Here is a 13752-nt window from a genome sequence, read left to right on the forward strand (position 1 = left end):
AATTACGAGAATTATGGAGTCCATAATTATGGAACCCTATGATAGTTTAATTACTACGTTTGAAGGACGACCAGAGAAAGAGTTGACAAAAGAATTTGTAATCGAAAAATTACGAGATGATTATCTGCGTAAAATCAACGGAAATAAGTCGAATCAAACGAAGGAAGATTGTGTAATGAAAATTTCGAGAAATGAATATTTCCGACCAAAATGCTACAATTGTGAAATCGATGGTCCAAGAGATTGTTATAAGCCAACACAGAATCGAATGAATGCGATCACTGAAAATCTTTACGAAGAAGATAATGTTTGGGAGCTAAAACCGTTCTAAACCATATATGGGCAACGCAATAACGAGCTCGGAAGAAATTACAATTGAGGGGAAGTGTTGGAAATCGACTATTCAATGAAGTTTATTTCATTTGTCTCAAACAAAAGCAAAATACGGAACAAAACTTGACGAAAATTTTCTGTTTTGTCAGATTTTTCTGGAAAAAGAACCAAGTGTACCAGAAGTTGACAGCTCGGCAAGTGACCCTATAGCACTTTGCACATCTGGGACCAAGAAAACCACCTTTTGGACCATTGTATTAATTGATTTCAACTTGAAGTGTACTGGAGAATCTCCAGTTGAGATAAAAGTGAAAGGTTTATACAATTACCAAACCTAAATTTTACTCATTTATCTCTTTTTGATGAAAGAATGTATATATTCAAGTACTCTGCTTACACCGGAGCTATATTTGAATGCGAAGGGCAAATATTCATAGAAAATCATATGTCAGTCCTTTAAAAGTTTACGAAAAAAATCCGCAAATTCTTTAGAAAATCCATAGAAAATGTTCCTCGTAGAATCTTTTGAGCATTGACGGTGACTTTTCCGAGTTAGAGAGCTTCGAAGTGTAGGTCAGATGCAATATAAGAGTTTTTCCTGTATATTGAGACCGGAAATAGTTCTTATGTTGACTTTGTTATTGTGCCACATAGCACATAGTGGACATCATTACCTTTACAATAATACTATACCAGCCCGAATTAAAAGAAGCATAGTCATGGACGCGAGAAAAAAGCGTTCATCTTCGAGTTGGTTATATAGACATTGGATACAATACGAGAAGACCACTCACTCCGTTCATCATTTAACACGACCGACCTATTTTTAAAATTTCATTTCACTGGTGGTAACTATCGACAGTTAACGGCAAGTAAGTATGAATAATCAAAATATCTTACAATTGACTCAATTCGGAATTGAGAATACGGATCTACAGAAATATTGTTTAAAATCATTTGAAAAATCTAGATGAAATTAGAAAAGTTTGTAGATAAACCTCTTTGTTGATGCTCATAGAATTGAACTCTATTTCTCCCTTTCTGTCCAAGCTCTTATATGGTGTTAGTTTTCCGGTGTAACGATAAGTTTGAGCGTTTCTTCCTCGAGTAAGGTGGTTCGTTTCATTGGTGAAAGCTTATCGTAATTATATAAGTTAACAGCTTTTAGTACTAAATGGTTTGAGTTTTTGATAACATTTTATCAATAATGTGCCGTTTCGAACTTTTCATACTTTTCACCACAAAATTCACAATAATTTTAAGTTTGATTTTTGAATTTTGTGGCAGTGGAGTGAAGGCTTAGTTATAAAGAACAGTTTCCGATATTTTTTATGGAAAAGAGGTGCACGAAGTCATTAGGAATCTTGAAATACGAAATTTCCAGCTAATTTTAAAGGAAATACGATTAATATAAAACTCGTCAAACCCCGAACATAAGTTCATTTTTAAAGATGTCATTATTTCTTGTGTTTGTTCGGCTCCGTTCCACCTCGGACCGAAAAATTCACACGAATACAGCCTTAGATGTATAGTCATATACTCACTTCCCCCAGGAAATAAGTTATTACTTCATTAATTGACATGAGTTTGGACAATTGTTTGGAACTTTGCGTTTTGCCTTGAGTGGTCGCAAACAAGGACATAATCTACTATTTTTAACCTTTTTACAATTATCAATCAAGCACAATGGGATGTAAAATGCAGCTAATGAGCTTTTTTTGTCGTTGTTGACTACGAATAAAATTGTGCGTTTACTTATAGTACGTCATTATTGGTATAGTTTCAGCAGTATAGGGCGTAAACTTCAGAGAATAGCGTAATTTACGTAATTTATTGTCAGGCTTTAACAATCAGGTCGCTTGTCGATATTCTCTTGAGATTTTACTGGCATAGTTTGACTAGTCTCAAAACATTAAAATTCCAAAAAGGATAGGACTTCGGATCTAGAAACGATTTGATGTAGCTAAATCCACTGATGTTTGTTTGGAATTATTTTTCACAAATTTGATAGGAGTGACTAAGGTAATCAATACGAAATTTCATTTTAACGCAATCTAATCACAGTATAAATTGAGTCAACATAATTCGAGCTATGCGATAAGAACCACTGACTTTTTATTCCGTTGTTATCTCTACACCTAGAGTCGTTATCATTTAGGCGCGGTTGTTCGTTGTCCCGAATTCTACAAAAATTAGTTTCGCTTTTCAACAGGTGTAATGCGGATCGATACAGCAGTGTTCGTTGAGTTATTAATTTGAACAGGAAAAGTTTCCAAAGTGATTTTGTGTTGTTGATGCGTGTGACCCATAATAATTGGATATTGTTGTCGACACCGTAAAAACGTAATTAAAATATTTTTTTAAATTTAACCAGAGATTGTGTCAGTAGTTCAGTTTTAGAAGAAAACTCAAAGGACTCACAGAGGAAATTTCAAGTGGTTGCGAGTCACTAGTTTGCCTTTGTTAATTGTATGATATTCAGGTATATACGAAATGCGAGGTTTTAGGGCCGAGAAATACATTAACACATTGTACAGTCGTCTATCAGCAATTTCTTATCTTATCTTCCATTCACTGAGGAAATATTGCGAAAGCTGATACGCATGAACATGATAAACTGAAAGTGTTAACTTCTCGTATACGTTTATTTGTGAAATAATGAACGTGAATGTTGAACGAAATTCAAATATTTTCGTATGTCTCAATACGTGGGATTATCTGACTAAAATTAAACGTTTCGATATTTGAGTCTGAATGATAATTCTGGTTTTTTAAAGTTACTTAACCGATCATTTAGAGCCAAAGAGGATTTTGGATCGAACAAAATCTTCGCGAGAAGAACTAAGAAAGTGCGATTTTAAAGAAAAAGTAACGAAGTGAATGAATGTATGTCAATTCGTTTCGTAATCAATATGACATGATTCTACATACTTACCATACTTAGCTATCTGAAAGAAGTATCGTCTCACAACAGTTTGATTTCTAATAATGACTCATATTGTAAACATAATGTGCGTCAGACTTCCACTTTTTTAGCGACTTCTTTAATCGCTCAACATCACAAATTCACTCCGTAAGGAACAAATTTGTTGAAGTTGATCATTTTGTCCTTTCACACATAATCGCTTAACTGTGACTTTCCTGATTTGTACATTTTGGCCTAGTGTTTCAGACAGAATCTTTTACTTCATTAGTTTTTGCTTGTTTACCTTGGAAAAACTACTAAACGTCGAACTTTGCCCATTTAATACTACCTTTAAAGATTAAGGAATTTGTTCATGTTTTGTCTGTTCAAGTGGATCACCATCGATTACGAGTTATTTTTGATTTTTTGTTACACGTCGTTGACACATTCCAGTGTTTTATTAGAAGAAGGACTTCGTCTAGCACAAATTAAAGACCTAGACTGTGCATCATAGAGAAACTTAACTTCAAAACCTATAGAAACCCTGTGTTTCCACCTACAAAAAAACATGTATCGAAGGAGCAAATCTTAATCTATTGTTTATATATAGTTCTTAGGGTCAGTGTACCAGTCACCGGACATTTATGAGTACTTATTCCATTAATAACATAACCTTATGAATGAAAGAACAATAGATGGTGTCAGAATACTAATAGTAGTACTTCAAAACAGGAAACTTGAGAAAAATGCAATGTGGCTGTGCTAAAACAATATGTCTGACACATTGGATTACTTCTGATGTTGCCTGTCTTGAAGTACGCTATTATTAACTACTATTTACATAAACCTTCAAGTTTGTGCACCGTGTCCGAACAATTTCGAAGAATCGATCGTCCGCCACAAAACTGTAACCAAGACTTAAGTTCGTGAAACGTTCGTCATTATTTTGTCGATATCGACGTTAGTGAGACGGGACTCAGGGTCCATGACCCATATGGTTAATTCTGTCAGCTGTGGGTGGATGCGAGCAGAGCAAGAAATTTTCGCTTTAAACTGATCTCATCATAAGAATACATTTTTTTTGGGTTTCGTTTGTTTCTTTCGTTTTATTTGTTCCACACGTATTCCACCACATAAGAAGTACCGTTTGTCTTTACGTTTCTTCAATTCCACACTTACGTGCGTGAGTGAAACGACACTCTTTACGCTTCTTTTGTTGACAAAATGTAGAACGATGTGGAACAATTAAAACTGTAGAATGCCAACCAATTGCAAACTTAAATTGAGTTGAGTTTTGTATTCGAAGAGATCGGTCACAAAATGTGAAATGTTTAATAATATTATCCAGCGCCCTAATTTATGGTTCGAGTAAGGTAAAAACTTGGAGTCGTTCGTTTTCGTCGTTTCTCATCGTTGAGACGTCATTATTATTAGCATGTCAATGCAATTTTTGAATAGTTTGTAGTTTTAGGGAAGTCGCCTAAATGTCACCACTCGCAGGGCCGGATTAGCATTTACAGCGCCCTGGGCAACGAGCCTTGCAGCTCCGCATGAAAAATTTATTAAAGAAATTGTTTCCTACATTGTCAACCAAATCAAATAAAATGTTTTCAACATTTCCTCAAGAATATTATTTTCTAAGTAATGTGTAGTTAGAAACGGCGAGCGAGGCGAGGTGGCAAGCTTATGATAACATATAACCATATATGAATGAGAGATATATGATATAACCAGAGTTTTCGTGATTAATTCGTAAAACTTTCCCACAAACAAAAATCAAGTAAAGTTATAAAAAGGTTTCGCTCGTATTTTTCGGGATTTTAAGTTTGAAGTTTGTAGAATGAATCCGAAACAATTTTTTCTTGAAATTCTTCTTGAAGAACAAATCAAATCAAACAAATTTATTTAGCAAATAGCTATTTTCAAATACAAAGTTCCATAATCACAGACATTGAAAAATGAACACTACAATTCAAATTTACATCACAATTCTATAGTTTCATTCATATCAGGTGTTCTTTCAATTTACACTCGAATGTCCTCTCATTATTCTCATTTTTCACTTCCCTTGGAAGATCGTTAGAACATGAACGCGTTGTGAGGAAAAACCAAGAAAAAAACGTGAATTTTTGACACAATATTTGTGATACTGTTACAGTTTCATTATATTGCGAGATTTACTCTACTTGGTAAGGCAACGCACTGCTCCTAGCATGAACACTACTTTGACAAACGTCGAATTTGGAGGCTTTTGTGATGAGAGCTACCGCTTAAGATTGATTGTATTGTGTGTTTGAACTCACACAACTAAAACAAGTCACCTATCTTCACGAAAGAAACGCAGTGCCTACTGTGACTTCATCAGCCTCCAAATATTTCTTATGTTCATGCTAGGAGCAGTGCGTTGGGTAAGGTCATGATTCGGAAAAAACGACTTGCGTTGAAGCAATTTCAAGGATCTAGGACTCGGATCCCAAAAGTATTGAAGTTTAGGGCACTCTAGAATGATCCTTTGTCTTCACTCTGAAAGTGTTAGATCTTGAAATTTAAGTTAAAAAAAATCGCGAATATATGCCATGAACAATTTTCAATGGGCGGAAACGGATTTGTTCTGCAGCTTTTCCAGCTGCTTTATTTGTTCCAAACTCCCGTTGTCCGGCGATCATGAGCAGGTTTCAGCTCATGAGGAATTTACAAAATTTTCGAAAATTCCTAATGAGCTAAAAGCTTTCCATCATCCGACTATCACCGGCGGCTGACGAAAATGAAGCAATGGAATGGTTATTGAAAATTATTTATAGTGTCTTCAGCCAGAAGCCTCAAAGTTCAACTTTTCTAAAGCAGGACCATCATAAAAACGCTTTAAATAACCAAATACGAACAGCCTTGGGTTAGTCGATGTGCGTGTATTATTCAAAAATATCAAGTTAGATGTATATATTCATTTCTTGTAGCTCACATTTACCCCAAGAATGTAATGTACAGACGCAAGCGAAGCGAGCGCGAATTTTTTTTAATCGACGTTGATTTGTGCATGACTTATGTTGAACGTGAAATGATTACATTGTCGAGAAAATTTAATTTCTAAGCGCCCCTATTTTCCCAGCGCCCTGGGCCGGGCCCACTTTGCCCATGGGTTAACCCGGCTCTGACCACTCGAGTATAACTCAATGGACTAAAAACCGGTTTGCTGTCTGATAAACAAATCTTTTACTTTGTCTGCAGAGATAGAGAGAGAGAGAGAGAGAGAGATACTGTTGAGCTTTCTAGATCCATAGTTTGGTCCAATTAAATGTAAATCCGAATTTTGACAACACGAACGACAACGATTTCATCTACAGAGACACGGCAGAGTAAAATAAACCTAAGGGACCTAATACACTGGATGAAAATGAACTCAAATGAACACTGACATAAATTGAAAAATTTTATTCCCAAAAAATATAGGGCTACTAGATTATTCAGGTCCCTAGTCAAACCAGCGCTCCTGCCTGGTTAACTTTACTCTGTCATGACAGAGATGAACATAACCTAAACGTCAAATTTTTAGACCCGTACGAAGTACTGGGGTCTTATAGGTTTACGCATACGTTTGTAACACGTCGAATTGGACTCCCTGAGTAAGGGGAAACCTATTGTGGTTGTCTAGAGATGCCAAATCCGCGAAAAAAAAAAATGTCCGTCTGTCCGTCTGTCTGTCTGCACGATAACTTGAGTAAAACGCATCCGATTTTGAAAATTCTTTTTTTTCCCGTTTGGTAATGTCAAAAGACAGGCTAAGTTCGAAGATGAGTGATTTTGGATCGACCCCTCCCGAGCTGTGGCCCAATAAGTGCTTTACGGTTTTTCGAAGATATCTCCGGACATCTAAACGTTAAACTTGTAAGTCGTCAAATAAAAGGTATTTACAATACCGACCGACAAAAAAAAAGTTTATGGAAATCGGATGACCGACTCGTGAGTTAGACCCCTTGGTGTGGAACAGGCACAGGGCGGCAAGCAGTTTTTGCTTGTAGGTCGGCCACATTTGAACATATTTCGTCTGTTTTAGCTTTATTAGATAGGTATTGACCGTACCAATCAGGGAAAAAAAAGTTTATGAAATTATGTTCTCCGGAGCGTGAGCTAGGTCTCTTGGAGTGAGCTCTTATCTGGCTACTCGGAAGTACAGTGAACGTGGTGTATTTTGACAATATCTCGAGTAAATTTTGACCGAATTTCATGAATTTTTTTTTGTTTGAAAGGTATTAACGAATGTAAAGCGTCGGTACTATTTCCGGTCTCCTAACAAAATGGCTGCCGGCGGCCATATTGGATTTTAGTAAAATAGAAATATCTTGGGAAAAATGATACTTAGAGAGTTTCTGTTAACATGGAAATAATTTGTTATGTGTGTGGGGTTTCAGGGATTCCATATACGGACATCTATATATACCTATATACAGCTATATTGAGCTATATACAGGCATATAGAGCTATATAATAGCATATTATTCATCTGTGAAATGTTTATTTATAGTGAAATATAGGTAAATATAGCTGTATATAGCTGTCTAAATAGGAATTTATGAAATTTGTCTTCGTACGGGGCTGTCTATATTGCCTCCGGCAATTTAGTTTTATATGATAACAATGCAAAGAGTGGATAATGTAAGTGATTTAAAAGGAAGAATAGTTTTTCAGCAGAGAAGAAAATGAAGTAAGAGAAATGAAGAGTTTCACATTAAAGGCTTTTGATACGAATAGGTGTTTCGTACGGGTCGGCGTTAGCTATGTTTTTGTAATTTTTTCGTTACCATTTTCGTTAACCTCTGAAAGTTGAGGATAAGTTGCCTTCTGTGGATGAAATTTGACATTTCGATATGACCTTGGCACATAGAGTGTTTTACTTTGGACAGTTAGCAAAGTTTTCGAACAGTTAGCTCTGTGGTACGTAGTTATAACGAAGTAGGACACTCTGTGGATTATACAACGGAGAGCGACTTTCGCACTGTTATCGAAGGCAATATTGGTTTTTTCCAAATTGGCGCAATTTTGGCGCAATTCGAATTTTCATAGCCAACCTGTTTAAATCGATCTCGGTCTTTGGCCTAATTTTCTAATATAACACTGAAAACCGCAGCACTACTACAAAAGATCCTATTAAAACATTATTAGATGATTGTGTTGCAATATTCCAGTTTATGAACAAGAGCAAGATTTTATGTACAGAAGTAGAATCCCCATTTTTACAAACGTCTCTTTATCGCACTAGTGCATAATTATATGAAAATCCATTTACGTACTATTTTGAACGCACTACTGTACATAATAGTTAGTAACTTAACATAAATATCATTCACATTGGTTAGCGCTAACTGAAAATTAAGATAAGATAAACTGTACGGATAGATAAAATAATGAGTTCATTGTAGGTGCGAAATAGTCCGGCCATATGCTTCATTTGTGGATATTCCTTTGAAATGTTTATAGAAAATCTAAATTAACTGCTCCTCAGAATGTTTTGTAAGAGACGTGAAGCTTTTAGAAACGGCTATGTCATCTGTCATCTACAATAATGACAAAAATAAGCAGTGGTTACAACCGTATCATTTATAGCAAAAGCTTGACTAAACTCGAACTAAACTCTTCGAAATGTTTTGAACCACAGAAGTACTAGATTTTAATTTTCATACAGGTTGTATGTTTGCCATTTCTGATCGTTTACAATTCTTTAACAGAAGGTCAAAGGATTTAAAAAGCGTTGATCGTGAAACGCGAACATTTAAACGGTAGACCACTTTCGGTAACTGAAATTATTATTTCCATTTCAGTTCAAAATGTGGCTGCAAACGAGTGCTGCGATAGTGATTTTAGTATTATGCCAAATCATATCCGCACAGGAAAATGCTCAAACAAGGATACCGCAGTCTCTAATGGTGTGCTACGAGGTAATTGAAAAAAAGCGCGTTCCAACTTCGAAAACGTTCGGGTGTTAATTTTAATTCAAATTTTATTGCAAGAACCCTGAAATTCGCGAACGAGACAATAGGCTGCCGTCCAATATCAATATGCTGATTGAACTCATTCGAAAAGTTGAAGACACCCCGGGCATCAATTTAGATATGAGACAAATGGCATTAGCACTAGTCCATAGATTCCGATTGGACGGCATTGAACGTGCTCCTGGTGCAATAAACCCGGGCGTAACTCCATTCAGTCCGTCGGGATTTCAATTTTCCAAGCATAGATTGATACTGTCCAGACTTCTTCCGGGTACTGCTATCAATTTTCCGAATGGAACATTGACAACATCTGAGCAAGTAAGTCAATTTATCACATTATACCAAGAGTCGACTCGATAATAGGATTTTCATCTCGTACAACAGTGTGCACTCCATTTCATGTTGTCCCATTCCATTGAAACCCAAGTCAGGGGTGATGAAGCCCAACGATGCGGTCAATTGGCACCAATCAGAGCATTACGCATTCCACGAGCGCTGAGAGAACGGAGAGGCGTTCCAGCGAAAAGTAACTTTAAGGGAGACGTAGAATTGATGGAGGAACTGTAAGTGGACCATTTTGATAGCAATGTTTTGGGTATTTTTGACGTAAAATTCCGATTAGTAAGGAGTATCAGCACCGGAAATCGGGTAACATGCAAATGAATGAAGATTATCCAGAAGCTATTGCTGACGAAGAAGTGGCCGAGGAAGATACACCAGAGAGAGCTGGTGAAAATGAATTCGAAGAGGGTGATCCGATTGAACAGGCAGAGGTTGATACTACATTTATCGGAAGCCAAACAAACGTCATCAGCCAATGTCCTGTAGAGAATGGAGCTATTCGAACTACATGGGGTGCAATATCTGGAGGATCTGTAATCAGTGGCATTGCCGGTAATTTTGCGTTCAGATTTAGTGATATGGGCAATTTTGAAATGATAAACTTGTCTTGGCAGCTGGTATCGATCAGCAAAACATTCCAATTCAAAATCTGTTGGCCATTTCTCGAGTCCGCGGGCAACAAAGAGCCCGGCAAACTAATATGCCAACCGTTGACAACAGATGGGCGACCACATTGTCCGGTGATTTGGCTGAAGTGGCACTTTTACAAGGTCCAATGTTACCACAAGTTGCTGTCGGTGCCATCGGTGGCTGGAACAGTACCTTCATACCGAGATGGTATTTCCTGTCACAACGAGATCGATTCGAGATGACCGACGCCGAGATCCGTGGCGGATTGGACGGTTTAATTTTGGCCATGAATGTAGTGAACTACAGAAATCAGGCAGCCGGTATGCGTTTGAGTCAATTGCTCGACATGTACTATTCACAGCGTGGAGTGTTCACATCTGAGGTACGAGCATGTAATCGACGCTCTTTATTCACTGAAGTAGCACCGGTTGCGCAAATGGAAGCCCAGACCACAGCCTTCGGGTTAGTTTTAGACCGGGAAATGCAATTGCGGGTTACATTATCAGACGTTGCAATCCAAACGGTAAGCATTGTGCCTTAAAATGATTAGCATTTCACTCAAATATCTGTTCACTGTAACAGTTTTCCAATGCTGCTGTGCAATCACTTTCAACTTATGTCCGTAAGTAAATCACTGAACTGAATGAATGGTCCGCGCGAGAAACTTTTTTTAAATTTTAAATTATTTAGCCAATACATTGGGCGATCTGGCCTGTGAATCGACATCAATCACTCCGACTGATCAGACAATTTGGCGATCGGCGACAAGGATATTTATTTACGTTGACACCACATGGACCTTCCAACAGATCAGCCCGGTCCTTTCGTAAGAGCTCAAATGTTTAAATAAGCAAAAACAAATGTCTGACCCTTACCTTTTGTCCAGATTTTTGCTGGAAAATCTCGATGTAAATCGCTTCGGAACCACTTACACCTTAATGAATGCAGCCGACGGAGGTGTAATTGTCAGCTCGACGAACATTCTCACTGATTTCTACATGTTATGGAACAACACCGTCCATCAACAGCATCCCCAAGGCGTTAGTTTACCAAACATTTTGGCTTCGGTTCGAAATCATACCACCGTCATAATGAACGAGGAAAGAACAAATTCGTCGGTCGGTGGCCAGTCGATGATTACGTTACTTATAGCAAACACTGCCGGTGTTAGCGAAGCCGATAGCAATTTCGCCTTCGAGCAAATTCTGTTGTTGAGAGAGCAAGTTCCTGACTTGGTTCTTCTGTATTTGGCTGGAGGTGTTGCGTCACGTTTCAACAGGTTCGCTCGTACACCAAGTACCGATGTATTCCAGCTGACTGTTGGCACTGGAGCTACACCAATCACTGCAAGTGTTAATCCATTAATTCAACGAATTCAACGCGGTAGTGCAATGGTGAGATTGACATGTTGAACTGGAATTGATTCCGTTTTGTTTTTTAATTAGTTCCGAGACGAATAATTAATCATCGTTGCGGAGCCGATTGGTGGTCCGAGGAATGGGGAGGCAACAGCATGAATGGATATGTTGAGCGTGGAGGAATCGTTTTTTACAGACTGCATCCGAACTACTTCTTCCGTCGCGGTGATAATCGACGAATTCGAATCCAAGGCCATGGCTATTCAACTATAACAGTGTGTCACTCCAGATGGACGGAATTGCCGAGGTAAGGAACGATAACACCTTTAACGATTAGACATGTCTCTGACAACAAAATTTCATTTTAAAGACAAAACGGAACAAACCAAAACGCTGACGTAACTTGTCAGCAAGTGGACAGTCAGACCGTTGAGATTTCATTGAATAATGCTTGTGATGGCACCTGGTTAATTCAACATTGCCAACCACTATTCATATCCATTGAAGGACTAGCATCGGCCGCGGTTCCAGCATTCCGTTGTTCAGATGATAGCGAATGCCGTTTCCCCGATAGTGTCCGATTCGGCATAAATCACGAAAATCTTGGCTGTTTCAGCAGTGCTGGTCGACTATTTGGTGCCATTTCTTTGATTATTTTGTCAATATTTTTAGTGGGAAATCTGTAACTCTGTTCGTCGGTTGAAGCGTTTCCTTTACGCCAGTGTGGTCCAATTGAAGTATTTAAGACGAGTAATAATTTAGTGCGATGTATTGATAAGGTTGACAATTTTTTTTTTGTAAATTTAGTTTTGGATTTAGAAATAAATTTTATTTATAAGATTTTGCTGGTGTTTTTTCGGTCAAGAACCTTTTTTGTGCATTGCACTTATCACTGGAGGAGGCAGGCAATACACAAATGAAGTAATAGATTTGATAATAATGCACTAGGCGTCCGTTATTAAATGCAGCATACCGACAAAGTAAGAAAATTAATTCTATAGTTTTACGAGTACATTTAAATTTAGCGCCAAAATATTGATTTCACCACAACTGCATGAACTGCGTTAACCCTAAAATAACCGCTATTAAATACCGTAAAATGTCTAATTCTCAACCGTCATAATAGTCCCCACCATTGACAATACAATTAAAGGAAAATGTAAACAAAGATTGCGTTTTGTGTTCATAGTTTTCCATTGTTGTTTCGTTGAATTGAGACGTACAAAGCATATTTTCGCTCAGCGATAAGTGTATGGAAAATGAATGAAAAGTGGAAAATTTGTTAGTGGGACAACAATGTGAATTTATGTCAGATTTCGTCTTCATTTTATCGTTTATTCTAAGACCCCCTTTCAGCCAAAACACTGTAAGTCATTCCTGCTGCAGACAGCAATATTATAAATAACTCTGTCGTTCATTTTAGATCCTAATGCCATGACTGGATGTTCAGTCTTACCCGTAGCAATTTACTCTCGAACCCTGGCAGAAAAGAGAGTTTACATGCTCCCTATCTACAGTCAAGACAACAAAACTAAACTGGATGAATTGCAAATAATTCAAATTAAGTGCATTTAAGCGACCTTCCGACTGTCTAAAGACACTCCGACAACATTCCTATACAGCTGTAATCTGGTTCCGATTCACCAACTGGCGACAATTGAAAGAATTGTTCACTTGCATAGGATGCTCAATTCACACTAAGCATGGATTCGACATTAGGCTCAATAGAGACGTTTCTACGCGTTCCTCTAGACGACGTAGTCAATTGCATAATGCGAATGACCGATGGTTTAAAGAATACAAGATTTAGTTCTCAAACACGGCAACTTAGGAACCTGGACGCATTCAAAGCTGAAGTGAAACTTAAAGTCATGAACAAGAGTGAGAACTTTTGTGCCTTTTCTCTTTTACTTTTATTAACTGAGATAACGTTTGTGATGTTTTCTTTATTCTCCTTTTACGCTACCTTTTTGTAAGCTTTGAAGAATTTTATGATTAACTTTGACTTACTTATTTGATAAGAATGATGATTAACTGTGATAGATTTGCTAAAAGTATCTGCCAATTTTGTATTCCACCCGACGATGTTACGGGATGATAATAAATTATAAAAAAAAGACTGAACCAAAGAATCTGTCATAATCTTGCATTATGCCAACAACCTTAATTGGAGTGACGGTACGCTATTTTATGTTTGGGA

At 37.4% G+C, this 13752-nt stretch overlaps 1 protein-coding gene across 1 annotated transcript; it reads left to right on the forward strand.

Moving 5' to 3' along the window:
• The first annotated feature begins 2494 nt into the window (after positions 1 to 2494).
• LOC119066136 lies at positions 2495 to 12392 on the forward strand. Its single transcript, XM_037168427.1, has 11 exons — positions 2495 to 2676; positions 9052 to 9168; positions 9241 to 9540; positions 9607 to 9785; positions 9845 to 10116; positions 10179 to 10717; positions 10777 to 10816; positions 10885 to 11020; positions 11081 to 11577; positions 11640 to 11859; positions 11923 to 12392. The coding sequence occupies exons 2-11, from the start codon at positions 9058 to 9060 to the stop codon at positions 12236 to 12238; spliced, it is 2610 nt and encodes an 869-aa protein (XP_037024322.1). The 5' UTR covers positions 2495 to 2676; positions 9052 to 9057; the 3' UTR covers positions 12239 to 12392.
• The last annotated feature ends 1360 nt before the right edge of the window (positions 12393 to 13752 follow it).

Source organism: Bradysia coprophila, chromosome IV (genome assembly GCF_014529535.1).
Source record: "Bradysia coprophila strain Holo2 chromosome IV, BU_Bcop_v1, whole genome shotgun sequence".
Lineage (NCBI taxonomy): Eukaryota > Metazoa > Arthropoda > Insecta > Diptera > Sciaridae > Bradysia > Bradysia coprophila.